The 20,933-nt window shown below is 49.4% G+C and overlaps 1 protein-coding gene across 1 annotated transcript; it reads right to left on the bottom strand.

Moving 5' to 3' along the window:
* Nucleotides 1-85: 85 nt before the first annotated feature.
* Trarg1 (trafficking regulator of GLUT4 (SLC2A4) 1) lies at nucleotides 86-18,883 on the bottom strand. Its single transcript, XM_021178379.2, has 3 exons — nucleotides 18,114-18,883; nucleotides 4,410-4,542; nucleotides 86-2,515 (listed from the first exon to the last, which is right to left on the bottom strand). The coding sequence occupies exons 1-3, from the start codon at nucleotides 18,489-18,491 to the stop codon at nucleotides 2,505-2,507; spliced, it is 522 nt and encodes a 173-aa protein (XP_021034038.1). The 5' UTR covers nucleotides 18,492-18,883; the 3' UTR covers nucleotides 86-2,504.
* Between the last annotated feature and the right edge of the window lie 2,050 nt (nucleotides 18,884-20,933).

The following is a 20,933-nucleotide window of genomic DNA, read 5'->3' as shown; positions in this document are numbered from 1 at the left end:
CAAATCCGGGGACTGGGAGGTTGAATAGACAGCCCCTGCTTGCGTTTTTTTTGGAACCTCCCACCTCAGGAGTACACACACGGGGAACATATATATTCAGCTTTATTTCTTTCCATGCCAAGAAATACAGAGTCACTAGTGCGTGTGGTGGGGAGGGGGCAGTTCTTGCTGTTCACCAGGATGGCCAAAGAGAGGCAGAGTTGCTCCCCTCAGCCACTGTGCTCATACAGCTGGCAGCTGAACCAAGCCAGAGCTGGGACGGCAGGGCCCCCATCCCTCCTAGCTTCAGTGGGAACTTGGGGCTGAGAGAAATCTTGCTCACTCTCTTCCCATCCTAATGTCTCTCTCCTCCTGCCCTGTACTCCCCTCTGCTCAGAGGAGAACTTGGGAACCTCTAGGCTGTGTCCCTGGAACCACGGGAAGGCTCCTAGGTTGTTCTTACCTGGGTAGAAGAATGTTCTAGCTAAGCCATTCCCTAATGTAGAGACTCTTCGTGTTCCAGGCTGAAGTGTGAATCAATGTGTGAGTGTGTGAGGGTGTGCATGGGTGAAGGTGTGACTGGCAGGCTGTGACTAGGAGATGAGAAGAAATGGCTGCGGGTGACCTGGACTCCGGTGATGTTGAAACCATCATGACAATCCCTAGACAGTATCTGTCCTGGGAGGGCCTTTAGGAGGCCACCCACTCAGGATCTGGAGTTTATGATAAGCTGTTCTTTAGATAGCACATCTCTCCTGACCCAACCTCTCAAGTCACACATATATTCTGGGCTTGCATGCTTACTTCCCACAGAAAACGAGGACATCTCTAGTTTGGTTTCAAAGATCCCATAAGGGCGTGCAGCCAGCCCCTGCTTTAGGAACATGAGTCCAAGTTCACTTCCTCAATAAGGACCTGATTGGGGGGTACCAACCTTCTCTCTCCCATTGGCCAGTGCTCTGTGCTAGCTTGCCCTGCCCAGCATCTCTGAGATCGCAGGGAGCCAAGCATGGGGTCCAAGGGAGGAGGGATCTGAATCCTAATTTTGCTCAGAGGAAGTGAACTTCCAATTCCCGACCAGTGTAGTCACGGCCCTGGACCTGTTCCCCCCAAAACCCTGGCTGCTGGCCAAGGGAAGCCGTTCTGCCAGGTCTGAGCTGAAGGTGGTGGCAGTAGTGGAGTATGACATTGGGTAGATGGAGCTCAGAGCAGGCAAGGCAAGCAGGTGAAGCCCCCGTGGGCACAGCCTGTGCCAGGCAAAAAAAAAAAGTGGAGAAATAGAGATGCAACAAGCATGAGGCTGTTTGGCAGAGAGTTCTGATTAGCTTCTTTTCTGTGTTCTGCTCGGGAGAGGCTATGGCTACTGGGCCTTTGCTTCCTGTCCTGGTTCCCACTCCCCAGACTGCCCTTTCAGGTGAGCCCCTCCTGCTAGACTCCTTGGACTCCAAATCAAGAAATAACAAACCTTCCTAAGAATTCCCTAGCCCCCTCCCTTACACGCTGCAGCAGCTCTCCAGAGCCTATGAATAAACAAGAGAGTCCAATAGGAGTCTCAAAGCTACCTCTAGGGAAAGCCTTTGTTGCTGTGGATGGCCAGGGATGCAGGACCAGGCACAGAGCATCCATTAGAGCTCGGCTAACAGTCTGAAGCCAGGATCTACTTCAGCTCTTCTGTGTAGGGTCCCCTGAAAACCCTGTATAGGGCTCCTGGGCCACTTGTGTGGGTTACCAAGATGGGGTCCCAGACCTCCAAAGAGTCAGTGGCAAGAGAGAGAGATCAAGCCCTGTCCCTCCCCCATGGCTGACCTGGGACAGGTCAAGTTCTAGGGCTTCCAGGTTGGTGTCCACAGGCTACATCACAGGTGAAAATCAGGAGGCAGACCCTGTGGTTCTGGAAGATACTCTGGATCCAGAGTCCTTGGTAGAGAAGCCTCCAGCGTGACCTTTAGCAAGAGCACCAGGTCTGTCATACTATCCCTATTCAGTCAGTCATCAATGGAGGATTTCTGTATGGCTGTTGCCTCTTTGGCCAGTGGGTATCCAGGGCCTGTGCTGAGTGACAGATTCACCTTGGGCTCTGACTGGGATCACCGTGGATGCTCGGCACAAAGCATGCAAGCAGTCGCTTTACTCCCCCTCAAGAAAAATAGAAAAGACACCGGCCAGGATGTGCTCACATTCATAGATACCCAGTGCTTCTTTCTTGGCTGTGGGACTGATTTTCTTCCCATTCTGGCAGTTTACGCTATGTGTAAGTCCCAGGAATTGTGGGATGAGAAACAAGCCTGAGAGACGTGACTATGAGATTGAGTCCACGGCCAACTTCATTCCAGATTTTCCCTCCCGTCTGCCGTGGGCTGGCAATGGAGTGATGGAGAGATTTCCCTCCAAGTTTGTGCTTTTGGATCTTAGGGACAGGTGGGCACTCAGCACCCACCATCCTGTCCTTTGTAATGTGTGGGGACATGTGGGTTCGGAGATCTCCAGCTGGCCGGCATCTGCCTCCGCTAGAAACAGCTCCGCTGTTACTTCGGAACTGTAAAGAAAAGAAAGGTTACCGTGAAACCGCGCTGAGAATACTGGATCTTCGGGGCCTGATTTAAAGAGCCACGAGCCTGCACTGAATTATCTCTTAGTGGGAAATGGTAACCAGGATGAGGTACATGGTCCATGGTCGGGGACTGCTTTGTTTTGGGGCTCTTGATACAGGAACTCCGACCAATGAGAAGACTGTGGCTTTGATGATTGGGTAGATAATGATCATGTGACACCAAGTGGACCAATTAAAATCAACTCCAGGACTTTAGTTAGAGGTGTTTGTTTTAAATGACAGCCGCTCACTAAGTATTCTTGGCTAGCCTGGAGCTTGCCCTGTAGATCAGGTAGGTGACCAGCTTCTGCCTCCCAAATACTGCAATTAAAGACATGAGCCACCACAGCCAGCCTCGAGGTGACGGATTTTCTTTTAGGCAGAGTCTCACGTGGCCTATGGCTGTCCCTAAACCCACTGGCCTAGAATTAAAGACACAAGCCACAATGCTGGTTCATCACTCCTTAAAAATTTCCTGCTTAACTGATTTGCATGTTTGCCTCTCCTAAGACACCATCATCCCTGGTGGTTGTCACCCCGGCATCCTAAGGAGAGATGCTGCCAAGGAAGGAAGCCAGCACACAGAAGGCAGAACAAGCATGCAACAGAGTTCTGCCACTCCCTTCCAAGTACCCAGATACAGCTTCTTCGCACCAAACCAGAGCGCTCCATCCTGAAGTTTCTCTTATGAAAGCTACAATTTTCCTTTGAATTCAGAAGTTGTCCAGGCAACCGTGAGAAGCAGCAGAACAGGTAACCTGGGACGTGGGAAGTGATGTAGATATAGTGCCTCAGGCTGCTGCTCACAAGCTGCTCACACCCATCAGACTCCACACTGATGAAAAAAGCCAAGGCCCAAATCTTAGGGAATGTGAAATGTCATTTCCACAGAAAGTGGATCTGAACTCTGAGTCCAGGGAAGCTGACCAAAAACCTGCACCCTTGCTTCTCCTGAGTAGACAAGACGCCGGTGACCCCAGGCTTCCCACACTGGCACATGAATTGGGAATCTTACTAGAATTCAGATTCTTGGCCAGTAGTTCACACTGTAGGAAGTTGCTTCTCTAACATGAGTGGCTTGGAGTCCCAACTTCGGCACCACCAAAGAAAGAGGGAGTCTAAAATACAGATTTCCATTCAGTGGGTTCAGGGTAGAGTCTGAGAGTCTAAAATAGCCCCAGGTGATGCCCCTGCAGCGGGACCATGGAGCACATTTTGAATAGCAAGATGTTTAGGGGCGAAGCTTGGATTGATCTGTGAAATAAACAGAAATGTTCCAGAGTATCCCATGCTCAGGACAGCTCTGAGATGAATAGCTTCCACACTCTCAAAGATATGGCCGACAGTGTCCTCTGAAAAAGATTTCCAGCTGAGATAAGCTCCCTGGGCCACCTTCAGAGTGTTGCTTCCTGCTTTCCTCCAAACTTGCTGCATGCTTCTGGTCTACCCTGACTATGCGGCAAAGAGCCTATTCATCAGTATTCTGGAGCCATCCAGTCCATTATCCAGAGTGATGTCACAAAAGCCCTCCATCATGGAGGCTTCCTCTCTGTACTTTATACTTGAAAATGCAAGGTTCGGCCAAATGGGACACTGGCCCAAGTCCCAGGCCATCAGAGTTAAGATTGGAATTTGTGGCCTCTGGTTCCTAGGCCAGTACCCATTCTACACGCTTATTGATCCACAAGTTCAGGCATCAGATGAGTCAGAAAACCCATCCTCACGTAATTGGTCCTGACTGAAGTGAAAGGCTAGAGCTATATCCTCATCACCGCCCCTGTCTCCAGGGCTCCCTCTGCTCTATGCCCTCCCATTCCTCACCCCCACTCCCATGCCTCACCTGTGAAATTGACAGTGACAGCCACAATGATGATAACGATACCCAGGATGATGAAGGTGATGCTGAGTAGCCGTGCCAGGCGGCCCAGCCTCCGTGCCCCATCCAGGTCCCCCTGCTGCACACTACTTCGAGACTGCAGAGAGAGGGCAGAGAAGTTTCAGGAAGATTTTCCATCAGTTACGTGGGCATGGAAGCCATGCAGTGTCCTGGTGAACTTCTACCTACAAAACACCTTCCCTGCCACCCTCAGTCTAGCAGGCTCCTCCAGGACACATGGCCTGCGCTTGGAGAGGAGTCTCCAAGGGTTAGTCACTAACCCCTCCCCATCACAATTCCGAAGCCACACAGGAACTGGAAGAAAGCCCGGTGGTTCTCTGTGCTCACAGCATGCCTGATCCCCTTCATCTGTGACATCCTCCTTGTCACACAACCAAACAAAGGCAGTGGCCTCTCTCTAGTTCTTCCCATGACTGTGACCTTGTTCAACACAGCCCACATTTGATCCCACAAGGAAAGCCAGGCTGGGCTGGTCAGCTCCCGTGTGTGGCTTCCTTCTCCGTGAGCTTCATTCCTTTGAGACCCAGGAATCTAGTTGAAAGCAGGTGGATGTGGGTGGATGGGGGTAGATATGAGCAGATGTGGCTGGGTATGGGCAGGTGGGTAGGGTGGAGTGGAAAACAGTGGAGATTATAAATCAGAGGGGCCCCTGGGTAAGCCTAGGCCACTTTAGTGGGAGGTGTATCCAAATATTTGAAAAGGTGACCCTGGGCCACCTCCTAGTATGACCCAAGGCTATGTGACAACCAGGGCCGGTTCCATGTCTTCAGAGCCCTTACCTTAGAGTCCCTCTGTCCATCTTGGGCTCCATGCACTTGCCCAGAACTCTAGGCCACCCAGACACAGAGGGGTGTGACTGCTTTCAGGCCACAGACAAACTGGAGGTTTCCTCTCAGTACTTATATTTGAAGACACAAGGTTCAGCCAGACAGGACACTGGCCCAGGTCCCAGGCCATCAGAACTGAGACTGGACTCATGGCCTCTGACTCTCAGACCCTTTCTTCTTTCCTTTCTATTGATCCAGCAAGTCCAGGCATGAGATGAATTTGTTTTGGAGATTTGTAGTGCTAAGGATAAAACCCAGGGCTTTGTCTGTGCTCAGCAAGCAATTTAACTACTAAGTTTTACCTTCAGCCCTTAAAAGATAATAATATATACACATATGTATAATATATACACATATATATGTACACAGACCTTTGTACAGGGTCTTGCTAAATTACTTGGTCTGATCTTAAATTCATTCTATAACCCGGGCAGTGGTTAAACTTTCAGTCCTTCTACTTCAGCCTGCCAAGTAGTTGGAGTTCCAGGTCTACACTACTGGGCCTGGCCATATATTTTATCTCCTAACTCATAGAGGTTCGGGACATGTAGTCAAGTACCTTGATGGTGGTGGTGGTGGTGATGGTGATGACAGTGACTAACTTAGCCCCTTACTTTTACCAGACTGCTTGCTTAGGACAGCACTTAGAGATCTTACCTGTCATCCTAGCAGGCTGGCAGGCACTGGCAGGGACATGACTTCTCCTCCTCTTCCTACTCTTGATATGGAATTCCTCACCCCTGCACTCTTGCCCTGATGCAGGAACTCCCACCCCTGCCCTCTTTGCCTGATGCTGGAACCCCCACTCCTGGAACCCCCCATCCCTGAACTCTCGCTCTGATTCGGGAACCCCCACCCCTGCACTTGTGCCTTGTTCTCCTTTCGCCTCTCAGATTCTAACCCATCCCTTAACTGCATTCCATCCTGAGTGATAGCCAGGACAGAGTGGCGTCCATCTGTCTCTTGCTTTCTGAGACTCCTCATACCCACTTACTGGCATCAGCTGCTGTCTACCACCTAAGTCATAACTGGCTTCTTGTTTCTTTGCTCACTTTAAACACCAGGGATTGAACCCAGAGCCTTGTGCATGCTAAGCGAATGCCTTGCCACTGAGCCACATGCTCAGAGTCATCACACACATGTGCTTCGCTCCTGGTCGATTCCATTGCTGCTCTGCTCTCTAACATCCTTGTGCCTGTCCTAGTTCCCTCCTTTTTACCTGAGCTGTATCAAAGCCTCCTACAGATCCTGTTGGGTACAATCTCTATTCTCTTTCATCATATTCCCAACTCTACTGATACTTAGACCAGGCACTGTGACAGGGTCCCAGAAAGCTGCAGTGTAAAAGAGTCTCAGTTTATTTATATGTTTGAATCTTGCAACCCAACAGCCTGCTTTTCCATCACACACACACACACACACAAACACACACACACACACACACACAAACTTGCAAGCACAGAAAGTGTTCAAGAGGAGACACACAAGACTTATGAGAGCTTATGAAAGGAAAAGCAAGAACTTCTGGGAGGAGGGCCTGCAGTGCTGATGTGAAGGATGGGTGGGGACTGCATAGCTTCCTTTCTCTAAGCAAAGAAGAGTGTTGTGTGCAAATGAGAGCAGGGCAGAGGTGCACAGGCCCTGCATGAGGGAAGTAGGCAGTGCCAAATCAAGGCCAGAGGTTCTGGAGCTGACAGAGTGGGGTAAGAAGCTATAGGGCAGGAAGGGAGTCTTTCTGAGTTACTGTGGTGTCTTCCAGTAACTTCCAGGAAGATATATATATATATATATATATGGATCTTGGTTCATGGAAGGGCAAGAGGGTGGAAAGATTGGAAACCCACCTCTGAAAGGTTCCTCTGGCTGTCGGTGAGGACCAGAATGGAGGTGGAAAGAGAGGGTGTGGCTTGGCAGTGTATGTTCATCATCCCAGCACTCAGGAGACTGAGGCAGGAGGATCACCAGTGAAAGCTTGGCCCTGCCACTGTGACAATAAATTTTTTTTAAAGCTGGAGAGATGACTCAGTTCATCAAGAGCTTGCTTTGCCAGGCTCACAGCACCCATGCCCTGCATCAGGCATGTTGGTATGTCTAAGCACAAGGTTCAGAATTTTTTTTTAAGATTTATTTATTTATATGTAAGTACACTGTAGCTGTNTTCAGACACTCCAGAAGCGGGAGTCAGATCTCGTTACGGATGGTTGTGAGCCACCATGTGGTTGCTGGGATTTGAACTCCAGACCTCCAGCAGTTGGGTGCTCTTACCCACTGAGCCATCTCACCATCCCAGGTTCAGAATTTTTAATCTGTACCTGTGTATCTGCATGAGAGTGTGTCCCATGTGTGTGCGTGCCTGTGGAGGCCAGAAGGGGATATCAGATCTGCTGCAGCTGGTGTTGCAGGGTGGTTGTGAGCTGCCCAGGGGTGCTGGGAACTGAACTTAAGTCCTTTGGGAAAGCAGCAGGTGCTTCTAACCATGGAGCCATCTCTCCAGCCTCTGTATGAGTTTTAACAAGGAAGCCAGGGCTTTAAAACTTAAACGTGTGTGTGTGTGTGTGTGTGTGTGTGTGTGTGTGTGTGTGTGCAGTATGTGTGCATATACAGCAAAACTAGAAAACATGACAAAGAATAAAAAGAGTCGGGCAGTGGTGGTGCACGCCTTTAATCCCAGTGCTGGGGAAGCAGAGACAGATGGCTCTCTGTGAGTTCAGGGCCAGCCTGGTCTACAGAGTGAGTTCCAGGACAGTCAAGGCTACACAGAGAAACCCTGTCTCAAAAAAATCAAAACAAAACAAAAAATAGAAAAACAAAAAAGTGGCTTTGTAATTGAAGTTTTGTAAAACAGTTTAAAAATTAAATTGCTAACTCTAAAAAAAAAGAATAGTAAGATGGACAGTAACTAAGGAAAACACAGTAAACTGACCTGTGTCCTCACATGCACATGCAGACAACACACACACACACACACAAGTTCAGAGGCTGGGGAGATGGCTCAGTGGTAAGAGCACTGGCTGCTCCAGAGGACCCAGGTTTGATTCCCAGCACCCACATAGCAGCTCACAACCTCCTGTAACAGTTCCAGGGGATTTGACACCCTCTTCTGGCTTCTGAGGGTGATGCATTCGTGTCATAATCGATAGACATACAGGCAAGACCCTGTACACATAAAATAATAATTCCCAAATTATTAATTGCATGCCCGTCGCCCCAGTGTTGGGAGAGGAGTTGAGGAGGCAGGTTCTCAGCTCAGGGCTAGCCTGTGCAAACACAACACTGAGCTTTTGGTTCCAAGAGAGACTCTGTTGCAGGGCAACCAGAGAACACTAGGGGAAGACACCGCGACCCCCCCCCCTCTGGCTTCCATGTATACATATGCCTGCACACATGCACACACACAAGAAGTCAAGAGGTGCTGAGACTGTCCTATCTGATCAGCATCTCCGAGGCTTCACATTCATTGTCCATGGGGGGCGGGGGACCAACTCAGCTCAAGTTTGTATTTCCTGTTAAAACCCTTACCACCTTCTTCCACAAGCTCTGGACAGCCGCGTTGTGCTGTCCCAGGCAGGGCGAATCCTGACTTCCTTGTGCCTTTTCTGCTTTCCAGTCCTCTGCTTCCCCAATCCTACGGAGCCAAATCCTCTCACGTGCAAGGGCTTACTCCAGGAACACCCTTTCCATGAAACATTCCTAGATTCCTCCACATCTGAGGAGTAAAATAAACCCTTCTAGTGTTTGGGTGTTTATCTTGTCTCAGGGTCGATACTGAATGTGTGCTCTACCCCTATTCGGGTATTTCTTTCTCTGAATCCTCTTATGAGGTGAGGGTGGATCCAGAGTATAGAACACTGTGTGCATGGGAAGAGATGCAGTTGCCAGAGAAAGGTCACATAGGAGGAGCTGCATAAGGGATGGTGACACCTGTCTGTAATCCCATCACTCAGAGGTGGGGGGCAAGTCAGGAAGACTGTGAGCTTGAAGATAGCTTGGGTTATATAGTCAATTTGAGGGTAATCTGGGCTAAATATGGAGATCCTGTGGAAGAGGAGGGAAAAGAAGAAGAGAGGAAGGTGACACAGGAGGCATCTTGACTGATGTATAACAGGCTGGATTTAGTCCTGGAGGTTTTTTTAAATTTTTAAAAAATACTTATGTATTTGTTTGCTTGTTTGGTTGGTTGGTTTTTGGAGACAGTTTCAAGACAGGTGTATCCCTGGCTATCCTAGAACTCCCTTTGTAGACCAGGCTAGATGGGTTGGGGCAGATCCAAAGACTTGAAACAAGTAAGGATCTGAGAAAGATCCCAGGCTGGAGAAGTGACAAAGCCAGAGGTCATATGGAGAGTGGGAAAGAGACTGTCTGAGATGCTGTGTGGATGTCTGAGATGCTGTGTGGATGTCTGAGATGCTGTGTGGATGTCTGAGATGCTGTGCGAATGTCTGAGATGCTGTGCGAATGAGATGCTGTGCAGATGTCTGAGATGCTGTGTGGATGTCTGAGATGCTGTGTGGATGTCTGAGATGCTGTGCGAATGTCTGAGATGCTGTGCGGATGTCTGAGATGCTGTGCGGATGTCTGAGATGCTGTGCGGATGTTTGGGATGCTGTGAGAATATCTGAGATGCTGTGAGAATATCTGAGATGCTGTGAGAATATCTGAGATGCTGTGAGAATATCTGAGATGCTGTGTGGATGTCTGAGATGCTGTGCGGATGCCGGAGATGCTGTGCGGATGCCGGAGATGCTGTGAGAATATCTGAGATGCTGTGCAGATGTCTGAGATGCTGTGTGAATCTCTGGCTTGGTTGATGGAGATGCGGAGATGAGATGCTTAGGCAGTGTGAGTTTGTCTAAGTTTGGGATCCACTCATGAATCCATGCTACCTCCAGCCACTGGGATGGCTCATCTAGGTCACTGAATCTGTGACATCAGTGATTGGGCATTAGAAGAAAGAGAGGCTGACATAGAGAAAGGCCTTGGGCATTTTGGAGAACTTCAAAATTAGCAGTTTTACAGCTGTGGAGCATGGTAGCACACCTGTAATCTTAGCTACCCCGGATTCAAAGGAAGGAGAATCAAACATTCAAGGCCAGCCTGGACAACCTGGAGAGACTGACTCTGTCTCAAAAAAAATAGTTTTTTAAAAAAGATTTGAGGAAGCGTGCTCAGTGGTCGATCACTAGCCTAGCATGTGCAAGACAGTAGGTTAAGTCCCTAGCACTGCAAAGGGAAAGCTAGAAGGGAGAGATTCTGAAGTTGCCTTGAGTGATTTCTGAAGGAGTCTAAGCTGTACACCTTCTGTGCAGGGCACAGGAGCAGGAACAGGGTTTGCAGGGAGTCCAAGCCCAAGTTCATAGAGGAACAGCTGAGCATTCAGTAATGATTCAGGACCATGGAGAGACACTAGCTCAGCTGCCTAAGTGAAAGAGGCATTTGTCTCTGTCCTATGCACAGAGGCACAAGTCCCCAAGGCTCAGCTACACATGTGCCTTTGTGCCTGACAGACACAAAGTTCCTGGTTGGAACTCAGCACGTTTACCTTCTATGTAGATGAATGCACACATGAGCAAATCTAAGAGTGAAAAAGCTGTGCGGCCCCTACCACACACTGACCATGGAGCATGCTTATGGAGGGCAAGAGGTGCAGTTCTGTCAGTAGAGTTCTTTACCTCGCATTTACAGAGCCCTGACTTCTACTCCCAGCACCACGTAAGCCAGGCAGGGTGATACATGCCTGCCTCTAATCCCAACACCTGTAAGGTGAGGAGGAGGCAGGAGAATCAAGAGTTCAAGGCCTAGCTGGGCATGTTGGTGCACACCTTCAAGTCTAAGCACTTTGGAGTCAGGGAGGCACATAGCTGTGAGTTCAAAGATAGTTTGGTCAGCTAGCAAGTTCCAGGCCAAGCAAGACTACATGGTGAGCCCCCGTCTCACAATCACAGAGATACACACACACACACACACACACACACACACACACACATTCAAGGTCATCCTTGGATTACATAGATTTACAAATCCAGACTGGTTTACATGAGATCTTGTCTGGGGGCAGGGGAAGCCTAAGGAAGGTTGGAAGCCACTGTGGTGCACTGTGAAGGGTTTGTTATAGTAATAACTCACAAAGAAAAGGCTGCCTCTGTGTCCATCACCACAACTGCAGATGGGGGTGCCACCACTAGAGGCAGTAAATTGATGTGGGACCTGGTCATTTCCAAACTGGTACCAATCAGAATTGCCCATTCACATGGGTTTAGTCCTTTCCTCTGGCCTTGCAGAATTTCATTTACTATCAGTAAAAACAGTGTCCACCCCCACCTAGGAAGTGTCTCCAACATGCAGAGTTTTGTGTAGGTGCTGTAGTGCATGGTCGCTCACTCAATCCTCTCAGCAGTCCTGTGGCACGGCTGTTTCTGTTTTGCCCATTTTAGATAATATTTACTGATTCTCTGAGTCAAGGTCTCAGGTAGCCCAGACAGGCCAAGAACTTGCTTTGTAGCTGGTGCTGATCTGAAACTCCCATCCTCCTGTCTCTACCTCCCAAGTGCTGGGATTAATCGGCACATACCACATGTCCAGCTATTGGCTTGTTTTATCGGTCTTGCTCATAGAAGGCCATGGCCTGGGGTCTTCCTCTGCTGACAAGGGACCTTGTTATAAGAACATGGTCATTTCTCAGTCTGCCCCATGGGTCAAGCCTGCCCCTGCCCAAGGGGGCCACAGAGACTGCAGGGCACACTAGAGCTGGGGCTGGACATTTGTGACTAGTGCTCTTCGGAGAAAGCCCTTGACCCTACCTCACCGGCCACAGTAGGCCCTATAGGAGCTATTTGTTTTCCTCTGGTGGGCTTAATGGGGAGGGCAGATGAGCTAGAGGAGGAAGAGAGATGAGAGAGGACTTGGCTCTTCCCTGAACACACAGCAGAAGGTTTGACTTTCCTGGAAGCATCCTCAGATCCCGAAAAGGAACCATGACAGAACAATGGATCCAGCATCCAGCTGATAGGCCGCCTACCAGCTATGTGGCCATGGCCCAATCTGTATAGGATGTGCTTCTGTGGGCAACAGCACATGGTGTTCTCAGAGGCTGCCAGCACTGAGACTAAGTAAGGGCTTGAACCTGCGTCTGGTCACCTGTAGGGATTTCTAGTATGGAGTCCTGAACTATCTTCAAGACTTAGAGCCTTGGTGTAGGAAACTGACCTCCCCCTCAGTGACATGCCACCCTTGCTGCTGCCAGTAAGGATATAGTGTAGAACCCTAGATAAAAACCTGACCCCTTCATCCCCAGGCTGTGGTTGGTGCGACATGGTCTACCAGTCAAGGCAGCCAGGCTGGGCTCCAACTCACTTGCTACCTTCTTGTCTGCACTTGAGGATTTTTTGTCTGCACCATGAGAATAATAATAGCACCCAGGCCTCACAGTACAGCCGGGGCTGAATGAGATAATAGATCTAAACAATTTGGCACTGTGCCTGACACTGAGTAGGCATCCATGAATTTCAGTAACATTATCCTTCAATTTCCCCATCCCTGGTCCTGACGCTGATGCTTCCCTTGGACATCCATTTCCACAGCGACATCCCACCCTTGCCATCACTCCTCTGAAGTCTGAACACCCAACACTGCCCTCAGCCTGCTGTGTTACTGGGACCTGCCCTACTCAGAGTCCCCACCTGTGGTCTCTGCTTCTCAGCCAAGGTCACCACTCACTCCTTCTTTGTCCAGCCCTACTTGTCTGCATGTCACCTCAGCCACTCTTGCCCACATCTGCAGTGCCACCTGGCCCAGGTCTAATGACCCTTCTGCTGCTCAGAGCCCAGCGTCTACAAACTTACATCTATTGCTGGAGCAAGTCACCCCACCATGAAAACGGACGGCAGCTGCTTCCCACCCACAGCCTGTAGCCTCAGCAGAGCCTCTGTCCATCCCCTGTGCTGTGAGCTCTCTTGCTCTCTCTCTCTCTCTCTCTCTCTCTCTCTCTCTCTCTCTCTCTCTCCCTCCCTCTCCAAATAGAGACACTGCCACGCACTCCCTGAGAGCTCTGTTTCCTATGAGTATTTCTCCCTTAAGATGTCACCTCTCCAGGGATCCCCACACCTTCCTCCCTTTGTCTATGCCTCTCCATCCAGACACCCAGAATCTAGGGATAGCTAACCCAGAAGACAAGCCCACGTGAACCTAACTTCTCCAGGCCTTCAGCCACTCCCTTCCTTGTCAGATTTTGCCCTTCTTCCCCTCCCTTTTTTCTAGCTTCCTTCCCACCTTCTAGGATCTCTTTTTCAAACCCCTTCTCTGTCCACCTCTCTTAGTAAATGCTCTTCGTCATTGTTTTTTGGTTAGTTGGGTTGGCTCTGAGTTAATAAATGTGAAATGTCCCAGAGCCAGCTTTGAGAATAGCTCCAGCATTTCTGAGTTGGAGCCTGAGCATGTGCTACACACACACACACACACACACACACACACACACACACACACACACTCAAGACACACACATCACACACCAAACATACATACACACCCTACCACACACACCCCACTCACATACACACATACACATACTGCAAACACACATACATCACAACACACACACACACACACACACCCTTCCTTTGTGATCTTCCCTCCCAGTCCATCCAGAGCTCAGACATCACCATCCCTTCCCATACATGGGATCTCCCTCCTGTAGCCCATTTCCCACAATGCAACTGAGAGTTGGCTTTACTGTATAAACTGACCACATCCTGTCTCAGCCTAAAACTCCCCAGAGGTTCATCAGAAACCTAAGTTCCAAGAGTGAATCCCTGACTTGCAACAGCCACTGGCACACTCTCCTCCCCTCCTGTAATGCTAAACAGCAGTCACTCACCTTATCCATTGCTTCTCTGTCTAGCATTGTGCTTGCTTCTTAAGACAGGCTGGGTCACTGATGCCGGAGAGGTACCCTGAACAGTTCAGTTCCCTCAAAACAAGCAACTGGCCATTCAAGATGAATGAATAAGACAGTGAAGGATCAAATGAATGGAAGATCAGGAGAGCCAAATCTTGGGGGAATTCCCAGAAGCCATCTCTGCCCCTTGACAGAACCTGATCCAAGATTCAAACCTCCAGAACTTTTTTTCCTTTTGAGACAGATTTGCTCTGTGTAGTCCTGGCTGTCCTTGGACTCTGTAGACTAAGCTGGTCTTGAACTTAGAGATCTGCCTGCCTCTGCTTTCCAAGTGCTGGAATTAAAGGCGTGCACCATCATTCTCCAGCTCCAACTCACTTGCTACCTTCTACTTACTTGCTATATAATCTCATTTTTAAATTAACGCCTGAAATAAGTTCCTCTGTGGAGATAGGAAAATTGGTGTCACCCAGGCTTGGGGGTTGGGATATGTATGTGTCTAGAACATGAGTAACATCTAAAATACACAGGTTTCTTTTGACAATGAGGAAAGTTTTCTAGAATCAACTGGGGTTAAGATATAGCTCATTGAAAGCACTAGAAGCCAGGGAATGACCATTCAGCCACAGAAGACGGGATCCCATTCAGTCTAAAGCTGGGTGTGGTGGCTCCTGCCCTCCGGAGGAGGCTGATCCGGGAGGATGGCCACAGCTTTGACACCTAAACTACAGGGTTGAAGACAAACAGGGGCAGAGGTGTGTTCATAAGTCCCATCGAGGGGAAACCTTGGTGTTGGGTGTATGTTGTTCCTAAGTGCCATCTGCTCTGTGTGTGTGTGGCACTGAAGTACATTTCCAGCCATCTTGCTTTTTGAGACAAAGTCTCTCCCTGGCTTGGAGCTCACCAAGTAGGTGAGGCTGGCTGCAAGCCCCAGGGACCCACCTCTTTCCCCTTCCCCAGCACTGGACTACAGATGTGTAACGCCCAGCTTTTTAAATGTAAATTATGGGATTTGAACGCAGGCTCTCATCTTGCAAGAAAAACACTCTACACATGGGCGTTTTCTCCCCAGCCCAAAGCACTATACAGTTTTAAAAACTAGGAGAAAGTTTCTATCATAAGAAAATGATCTTTAAAAAACAAAAGGCTGGAGAGATGACTCAGTGGTTAAGAGCACTGACTGCTCTTCCAGAGGTTCTGAGTTCAATTCCCAGCAGCCACATGGTGGCTCACAACCATCTGTAATAGGCATCTGATGCCACCTCTGGTGTGTCTGAAGACAGTGACAGTATACCCACCACATACATGAAATAAATAAATCTAAGAAAGAAAGAAAGAAAGAAAGAGAGAGAGAGAGAGAGAGAGAGAGAGAGAGAGAGANGAGAGAGAGAGAGAGAGAGAAAGAAAGAAAGAAAGAAAGAAAGAAAGAAAGAAAGAAAGAAAGAAAGAAAGAAAGAGGAAGGAAGAAGGAAGGAAGAAGGAAGGAAGAAGGAAGGAAGAAGGAAGGAAGAAGGAAGGAAGAAGGAAGGAAGTGATCAGTGGTTGAGGAGATATCTATGTTTAACCCATTGGTACAAAGTGTATAATTATTGAAACACTACATGGCATCCCATCAATGTGTGCCATTCTTATGTGTTGTTTTGTTTTATTGTGCTTGTTTGTTAAGATAGGGTCTCACCATATAACTTTGGCTGGACTAGAACTCACTATGTAGACCAGGTTGGCCTTTAATTCATAGAGATCCTCCTGCCTCTGCTTCCTCATTGCTGGGATTAGAGGCGTGCACAAGCACACCTGGCTAGTTTTTGCTTTTCACCTGGGAAGTCGAGGCAGGCACATCTCTGAGTTCAAGGCCAATCTGGTTTACACAGCAAGTTCCAGGCTATCCAGGGCTACATATAAGATAGAAGAAGGGGGGCGGAGAACCATTAAACCATGCACTTTAGATGGGCGAGTTAGATGATATTTGAATTACATTAATAAAGCTATTTAAAACCCCATTAGAAGATAAAGGGTGTATTAGTACACTCTTGTCATTATAGCTCTTGGGAGGCTGAAGTAGGAGAATTAAAATGAGTCTGAGGCCAGCCTGGGCTATATTACAAGACAGTGTCTCAGAAGTTCACAAATAAATAAATAAATAAATAAATCCCACAATGGCTTCCCATTCCCGCAGAAGGGAAACTCCCTGCAACACTTAGTGTAACCGCAGAAAACACTTAGGTTGGGCTGGGCTCCGTCCTTCAGCACTTTGTAAGGCCCCTTCTCAGCCTCTTTCTGCTCTCTAACGCAGCCATTGAGCATCTGTCTGCTTCGCAGATGGGTGAGCTGGGGGGAGATTGAGCCACTTGCTCCAAATGACTTCATTCCCTTGTGTTTGTGTCTAGCCTGGGCACTTCTTGCACTATGTCGTAAGGACCTGATTAGAAGAGTCCCTGCCTGGAATACAACCCCAGGAACTCAGACCTAGTGTTGGGTTTACAGTTGTATCCCTTACTTCTGGACCTTCAGACCCTACTCAAGTACAGAAAAAGAGAAAGAAGAGGCACAGATAGGTCCAGCGGTCTCCAGTCTTCGACCCAGCTTCTTTTGGGCAAGGACAGCTTATTTCTCCCCCAATTCCCAGGAGATAATTCTACAATCTGTTTTTCTCCTGAGCCCTTATCTTGATTTCCCTTCTGTCTCTCTTCCTGGGACCTTTCTCTGTAACCAACAACTCTGAAATTGGCCCAGCCCAGAGCCATTAGCTACACCCTGGAGCCTGGCACGGTCCCCAAGTGCAGTAGGCAGCACAGGAAGTTTAGATGGGCCCTGCCCAGCACCCTGCCTAACTTTGTCTCTCAGATCAAGCCTCTTACACTCAAGCTGCTACTGTCCCCGGTGCCCTGTCAGGTGGCTCTAGATCACACAGGAACTTAATGGCATGGACAGAGATGTCTGAAGAAGTATAGTAAGAGTGACCATAACTCCTAGTGGCTGGATAATCAGTGACTCAGCAGTTGTGTCACTTCAAGGGAGACAGACAGTGTCACCCCACCCAGGTCACTCATTCTAACTGGCCTTAACCTCATTGTGAAAGTCCCTGTCCTATCCAGCCCTGTCCATCAGCACTCATTCTCTTTAAGATCTTCTGTAAGCATTGCTACCCGACGGCTTGGCTTGAGGACAATCTAAGACAAACTATTGAGAGTCCTTCAGAAGTGAAGACTAGCATGCATGCACCTCCTTGGCCAGTCTGGCCATGTCCTCTGACTTGTGCCCAGACCTCCACTAAAAGCCAGATAGTGAAGTCTGGAAAATCAGGAGATTTGTTGTGCTCCAAGAACTTCATTGTGTCCCAAACCCCAGCCTGACAACTCCCCCGCTTCCCCTCCCCATGGGCCTCAAGGGAAGCCAGGCCCCAGGGCTCCAGGGGAAGCAAGGAGGCCGCTGTGGTTCTTGGAAACAGAGGCTGGTAGAATACCCTGGTGGCCTAGGAGGCCTGGCTCTCCGTGGAGCATCTGGAACCCTTGGCCCTCTTCTGGGTATGTTCTCTGTTGATACAGAACTACACTTAGACAGTCCCCCATCCCATCCCCATAGTTTAAAAAAAAAAAAAAAGCAATCAAGACAGCCCCTCCACACACATGCACAAACACCAAATTGGCTGTCACTCTCTTCTGCAGAAGTTCACTCCAGATGTACCCCCGAATCCTTCTGCCAGCAGGGGCAGCAAGAAGTTGACCAGTGATACCCAGAGGCAAACATGAAGGAAGAGCAAGCAGAACTGAGCCTTAGGCCCTCTCTAGAAGGGAAGTCAGGAGATGAGAAAGGTTTCCTGCCAAGGCTCTAACACCCGATGCTTCTCAGCACTTTAAGCCCCTTCCCTGAGGAAAAGCCTGGCGCACTGAGGTGCCCAAACCATTTCCCTGAACAAAGCATTATGCTTACCATGATGGAAAAGATGAGGGGGATGAGGTTGAGGGGCCAGACGGGGCAGAAGCAAGAGGCAATGGCAAGGACCAGGTAATCTTTGGGGGCTTCTTGGTCCTGGGCGTAGGAGGTGGTGATGACGGAGGATGCTCGCCGAGAGCTGACCCGGGAAGGGGAGCCGGAAAGGGAGGGCTGGCGGTGCCCCTCGGAGATGACCTTGAAGGGCAGGCTGTGACCATTCTGCTCCAGGTCCAGAGCCCCTGACAGAGACTTGGACAGATTCAGGGCTTGGTCATCCTTGTTCTCCACTTTTGTGAGTAGTTTTTCCATCTCAGGCAGTTCCAAGGGTGAGGTGGAGCCTGGGTCCTGAAGCGGAGGCTGCGCTGGGTTGGCCATGTTCACTCGAGCTTTGGGTTTCTTCAAGTCCAGGTAGGGATAGTGAGTTCCAGAGGGTCCTCAGCACACCATTCCCCAAGTCCAGATTTCAAACCTCCAGGACGAGGGTGGATGTATTTTGCAGAGAGCTGGGGGCTAGCTGAGTGTTGGAAGATTCAGAAGAGCTTCTCAAGGATCGAAGCGTCCACAGCTGAACTGCTGCTGCTGCTGCTGCTGCTGCTGTGGCTGCAGCCACCACCACCGCGGAGCTCCCAGGGAGCTGAAGGCTTCCGCTCCGTTCAAGTTTGAGGCTAACTTTGCTGGAGCTGCTGACTGCACAGATGGGCGGGGAAGCAAGAGAAAGCTGGGAGAGCAGAGAGAAGATCGCTCCTTTCCCCTGCTCTCCAGTGAATGAGGGTGAGGAAGCAGGGAAGCTGTGTGTGTGTGTGTGTGTGTGTGTGTGTGTGTGTGTGTGTGTGTGCCACACAGCCTCTCTCCTTCTCTGCCCTCCTTGGAAATATCTCTCTTTTTCAATTCCCTTCTCCCCAGAGAATCATCCCAGCAGCATCACGCATCTGCCCCAGCCCCAGCCCAGCCTGGCCCAGCCTATAGGGATCTCGGCCAGCGTCTGGTTTCCTCTGCAGCCTCAGACCTGCTGGGCCACAAGCTTATATAGTGAAAAAAGACTGATCACAAAAAAGCCTTCTGTTCCTCCTCAGGTGTGTGTTTTCTATCATCTGATGGCAAATGCTGTGCCCTGGCCCCTTCATATCTATCCCACAGAGGCCTTAACCCTCAACACTTAGCTGGGAGAAGAGACCTGAGGCAGTATGGTTCCTGAGACCTATTAGGGCCCTCTGTCTGGGTTTCTAATCAACTCACTAAGGCTGAAAAGGAGATCTGTGGGGTAAGTCCCTCTCTGTCTCTCTCCTGCCAGGCCTTATGGTGCTAAGCCGTAGGCAGAGACCCTCTTGGGATTGCTCCAACAGATGCCATCTCTGAAGTGCCAGGGGCTCTGCCTGTTGTTCTTCTGGTTCTCATTCCTCCTCGGTTTCTGCCCCCACCCCACCCCGAGTCTCTTCATTTTGTTCTCTTTCCCTTACCTGTCTCCTTGCTTTGTTTTACCAGAGTGACCTAAAGCCACCAAGGGGACACAGAGGAGTATAACTTGGACAGAGCATCATGGAACCATTTAAAAATCCCAGGGTCACGAAGGATGTGGGAAACCAGAGCTGGAAGGGTCACAGAGACCACGGAGTTCAAATCGGATGCTTTTGTAAATAAGAAACAAGCCCAGATGGGAAAGAAACATTAACTCCAGAATGTCATCTCAGATAGCAATCCCTGGCCTATGTCCTGGGGCTGGTGCGGAGCAAAGCCAACCATGTTATTGTGTGTGCGTGCCCACATACTCGAGTGTATGGGAAGGGTGGCTTTGGTTGGTTTCAAGTTTATTTCAGAAATGCTGTTCTTAACAAAGGCAGAAAGGGAGTTTGGCAGAAAGGAAGGAAGGCGGGCGGGAGGGAGGAAGAGGAGAGGAGAGGAAGAGGAAGAGGAGAAAAGGAGGGAGGGAGGGAGGGAGGGCAGTCCTGAGGAGGAGGACTCCCATCTCCCATGCAGCTCTGCCTGAAGAGGAACCGAAAGCACACTTGGGAATTAGTAAGTTTAGAAAATGTTTGAGAGTTTAAGATGGCTGAGTGGGTAAAGTGCCTGCTCTGAGCAGTCAGGAGGTGTGGCACTCAGACTCAACATGCACATAAGTGCCAGGTAGGAATGGCAGCCCACCTGTACCCCCAGTCCTCAGGAGGCAGAAACAGAGGATCCCCAGCTTGTGAATCAGTGAGTTCCTGGTTCAGAAAGGGACTCTGACTTATGAGAGATGGTGGAGAGTAACTGAAGAAGCCACCCACCGTCAACCTCTGACCTTCACAACAGGTGCACAAGCATGTATGTGCACCAGCACACATGAGCACTCCCATAATACTCACGCTACCCCACCCACATGCATACACATAAAAAGCATATTTGCTTGGTGAGGAAAACCATGGCTGTTTGCAAATGGCAGCCAGACCTCTAGGAAGACACTTTCTCCATCTCAGACTTCAGGGCAGCTCTTACTATCTCAAGCCATGAGGAGGGCTAACGAAGTAAACATCTGGGTGTCCTTGCCCCTAGGGACACTTAGCCTAGAAAATATGCTAATGACTGTCAGAGAGAGAAAAGCCTCCCTTAGATGAAGGACCCCAGCCCCAGCCCCAGCCCAGTCTGAGATCCTCTAGCCAATCGTGGCTCTGAGCACTTGAAATGTGTCTAGTCCAAATGAAAATGTGCTGCCAGAAATATTTTAAGTAAATATCAGAGAGAACCAGATATAAAGAGGTCCTTTTTACTTAATGAAAGATACAAGAAAGGAAGGAAGGAAGGAAGGAAGGAAGGAAGGGAGGGAGGGAGGGAGGGAGGGAG

This window comes from Mus caroli, chromosome 11 (genome assembly GCF_900094665.2).
Source record: "Mus caroli chromosome 11, CAROLI_EIJ_v1.1, whole genome shotgun sequence".
NCBI classification, from domain to species: domain Eukaryota; kingdom Metazoa; phylum Chordata; class Mammalia; order Rodentia; family Muridae; genus Mus; species Mus caroli.
This window is presented reverse-complemented; position numbering and strand designations above follow the sequence as displayed.

What these genes read in the sequence shown, in the direction of transcription:
- Trarg1 (XM_021178379.2), bottom strand. Translation starts at nt 18,491, where the DNA reads ATGGCCAACCCAGCGCAGCCTCCGCTTCAGGACCCAGGCTCCACCTCA. An exon ending in CCCTCATCTTTTCCATCATG is followed by an intron (nt 4,543 to 18,113) that starts GTAAGCATAATG and finishes CTCTCTCTGCAG; the next exon opens with TCTCGAAGTAGTGTGCAGCA.